This window comes from Tauraco erythrolophus, chromosome 15 (assembly GCF_009769465.1).
Source record: "Tauraco erythrolophus isolate bTauEry1 chromosome 15, bTauEry1.pri, whole genome shotgun sequence".
Taxonomy (NCBI): Eukaryota; Metazoa; Chordata; class Aves; order Musophagiformes; family Musophagidae; genus Tauraco; species Tauraco erythrolophus.
Window position 1 is genome coordinate 20,006,421 of NC_141479.1, and position 3,197 is coordinate 20,009,617.

General features: G+C 67.6%; 1 protein-coding gene across 1 annotated transcript; it reads right to left on the bottom strand.

The window, feature by feature from the left end:
- On the bottom strand, positions 1-2,974 carry FOXF1 (forkhead box F1). The gene is made up of 2 exons (XM_086621071.1): positions 1,933-2,974; positions 1-161 (listed from the first exon to the last, which is right to left on the bottom strand). The coding sequence occupies exons 1-2, from the start codon at positions 2,972-2,974 to the stop codon at positions 1-3; spliced, it is 1,203 nt and encodes a 400-aa protein (XP_086477197.1).
- Between the last annotated feature and the right edge of the window lie 223 nt (positions 2,975-3,197).

Sequence of the window (3,197 nt, forward strand, 5' to 3'; positions counted from 1 at the left end):
TCACATAACGCACGGCTTGATGTCCTGGTATGTCACTTGTTGGTGGTAATAGGAGCCGCTGCCCGCTGAATGCATGGAGGAGGAGGCCATGGCGTTGAAAGAGAAGACGAATTCCTTTCTGTCGCACATGCTCGGAGACTGGGAGTGATACCGCGGGATGCCTGCGGGACGGGGAGGGGGAAAAGATTGTCAGCCATTGGAATTATATTTAGTAAAAGAGGTTGAGCGCGGAGGGCGGGGGAGAAAGCCGCCGTCTGGGGTAAATAAATAAATAAATAATTAAATAAACAAACAAACCAAACACCAAAACCCCAAACCCTCCGCAGCCCCCGGGTCTCAGCGCGAAATCGGGTGTATTTTTGCATGGACACAGATCCACGGGCACTCCCGAGGCTCCGCGGGCGCGGACAGGTGCGGTGGAGGAAAACTCCGCGGCCCAAGGGCGCTTCGAGGAGACGGGATTTGCTTTGGGTCGGGTTTAATTTTTTTCCCCAGTTTTGCCCCCTTGAAGGTGCCGGCTGCTTTTTCCCATCGCCTCCGCCCGCGCGGAATGTCCGCTGGGTACGGAGCGGGGAAAACACACTCGTTCACCGGGGCCGGCGGCAGAGACCGGGCAGAGAGGCCGAGGGCGAAACACCGCCGAGAGCGGGGCTGTTCCGGCCGCTTCTGCCACCACCTCGGGGCAGAAAAACGCCCCGTAAATTTGGGGTGCGCTGGGGAGGAGCGCCCGGCCGAGGACCCCGCTCCCCGCCGCTCCGGCGCCGTTAATTTGGGTGTTAATCCGGAGCATTTCGGTTAAGGCCGCGGGCGGGCCCGGTGGCTCCTCGGGACGGATTTTTTGCTCCGTTTTCCAGGGGTTTGGGTGCCCTCACCCGCAGCCGGGACCCTCCCGGGAGCAGGAGGTTGCCCGCGGGCGGGCGCTGGCCCCGGCCCGGCCCGGCTCGGTGCCGTGCCCGGGCTCGGCCGCTCCGCACCGACCCGGCTGATCCTTTTTCCCGCTTCGCTTCGTATTTTTGACCCTCTAACGCTCCGTTTCACACCCGTTTCGGTCAGGCACTTCCCACTCCCCCTGTTGGCCCGGGATGATGCGCGAAGACCCCCAAAACCTGCTCCTTCAGCCGGGGCCACGGCTCCCAGGGCATCCCCCAGGCCCCCCACTCCCCGAGGTGAATTTGGGCCGCAGGACGAAGCCCAACGTCGGCCTCTTCCCTCCCGAGGCCTCCTCCCGGCCAAAACACCACCTCCACCCCCGCTTCCCCGGAGCCAGGGCAAATCCATCCCCGGCAGCTCCATCCCGGGGCCGGGGGGGAGGCCGGACAGGGGCTGCGAGGCGCGGGGGACCCGGACCACCGACTTCCGCACGGGCGGAGGAGCGGAGGGTGGAGGGAGGCGATGGGCCTGGAAAACACAACCCCGAGAGGAGCTGGTGGCGGAGGACGGGGATGGGGACGGGAAGGGACGGATGGCGGACACCTCGGTGGGGAAATCCCCCCCTTTTCTCCCTCCGGAGCCCTCCAGCTCTCGATGGAGGTGGAAGACCCCTCGGGGCGCATCCCCGGCCTCGCCTTCCCGCAGCTCCCCGCCTGTCTGAGCCCACCGGTCGTAGGCCTGGGGCGGCCCCGGCGGCAGAGCAGCACCCCGGGGGAGCGGAGCCTCGGCCCAGCGGCTCCCAGTCCCGCAGCGGCGGAGAGCGGGTCTCCCATCGGGGCTCGCCCCGACGGCTGCCCGGTTGCCCCTGGGAAGGGAGGCGAGCAGCGTGGGGGGGACACGGCGGCCTGTTCCCTGGAGGGGGGGGTGTGCATTAAAACCATCCACGACACGGGGCGGCGGGGATCCACGCGTGGCCGCCGAGTGCTCCCGCCCCGCCAGCAGACCCCGGCCCACCCCCGTGGCAGCGGTGTCGGTTCTGCCCCACGCGTGCCCGCGCCCTACCTTGCAGCTCGGCGGTATTGTGGCTGTTCTGGTGCAGGTAGGACTGGTCGAGGGAGTGCGTGGAAAGGCTGGAGGAGAGCGGGTTGGCCGTGGGGTTGCAGGGCGAGAGGGGCTGCTGCTTGATGTAGGACGCGCCGGTGTTTAAGGCCGCCGAGGCGGAGGGTGCCCACGCCGAGGCCGAGCTGGAGTAAACCGAGTGCGGCTCCATCACTCCGCCGCCGGCGAGCAGCGGGGAGGCGGGCACGGAGCTCTCGTGGTGCGGGTAGTCCCCCGCCGAGGAGCCGGTACAGCTGCCCATGTAGGAGTGCCCACCGTTGGCGGGCAGGTGGGGCACGGAGTGTCCCGCGAGGCCCATCCCCTCCACGTTGCTGGACAAATGCCCGTTCATCATCCCCAAGCCCCCTTCGAGGGAGAGGCTGTTGGGGGGGCAGGAGAGCCCGCCGGCCGAGCCCTGGAAGCCGTAGCTGTCGGGGAGATGGTTGAAGCTGAGCCCGTTCATCATGCTGTACATGGGCTTCAGCGCCTGGCATTTCCTCCTGAAACCGCGGGGTCGGCGGCGAAACGAGCCCTCCTCGAACATGAACTCGCTGGCCGGGTCGATGGTCCAGTAGTGGCCCTTGCCCGGGCGCCCCAGCCCCTTGGGCAGCTTGATGAAGCACTCGTTGAGCGAGAGGTTGTGGCGCACCGAGTTTTTCCAGCCCTGGTAGGAGCCTCGGAAAAAGGGGAAGCGGCTCTGCAAGAACTGGTAGATCTCGCTGAGGGTCAGGCGTTTGGAGGGCGAGCTCTGGATGGCCATGACGATGAGGGCGATGTAGGAATAAGGCGGTTTCTCCGGCCGCCGGATCCCCGCGTTGGTCTTCTTCGCCTTGGGACCGCCGCTGCCCGGAGCGCTGCCGGTCGCCCCGCCGGGCGCCGCGGAGGCGGCGTCCATGGCCGAGCTCTGCGGCTGCTTCTCGGCCACGGAGGACATGGGGCCGTAGCTGCTCTGCACCGGAGGAGGAGGGGGCTGAGAGGACAGAGCCTGCTGCGCTTCTGCAGTCATCTACGGCCGGGTCCGCGGCGGCCAGCCCCGGCCCTCCTCCGCCACCCTCCCCCACGCGCCCCCCCAAAAGGCCACGCTGCTGGGGGCTCGCCGCCGCTCACCCCCCCTACCCCCGGCCTCCTCCCGGCCGGGTTTCTTTCCACCGGGAGACTTCACCCCTCCGTGGATAAACAAATGGAAGCGACGACCCCCCCCCGCAACTCCCCCCCCCCCCCCTCCGCTT

Excerpts from the sequence above, each read along its gene's own strand:
- FOXF1 (XM_086621071.1), bottom strand. The coding sequence starts at position 2,974 with ATGACTGCAGAAGCGCAGCAGGCTCTGTCCTCTCAGCCCCCTCCTCCT. Across the intron at positions 162-1,932 it reads CAATACCGCCGAGCTGCAAG|GCATCCCGCGGTATCACTCC; the intron begins GTAGGGCGCGGG and ends CCCGTCCCGCAG.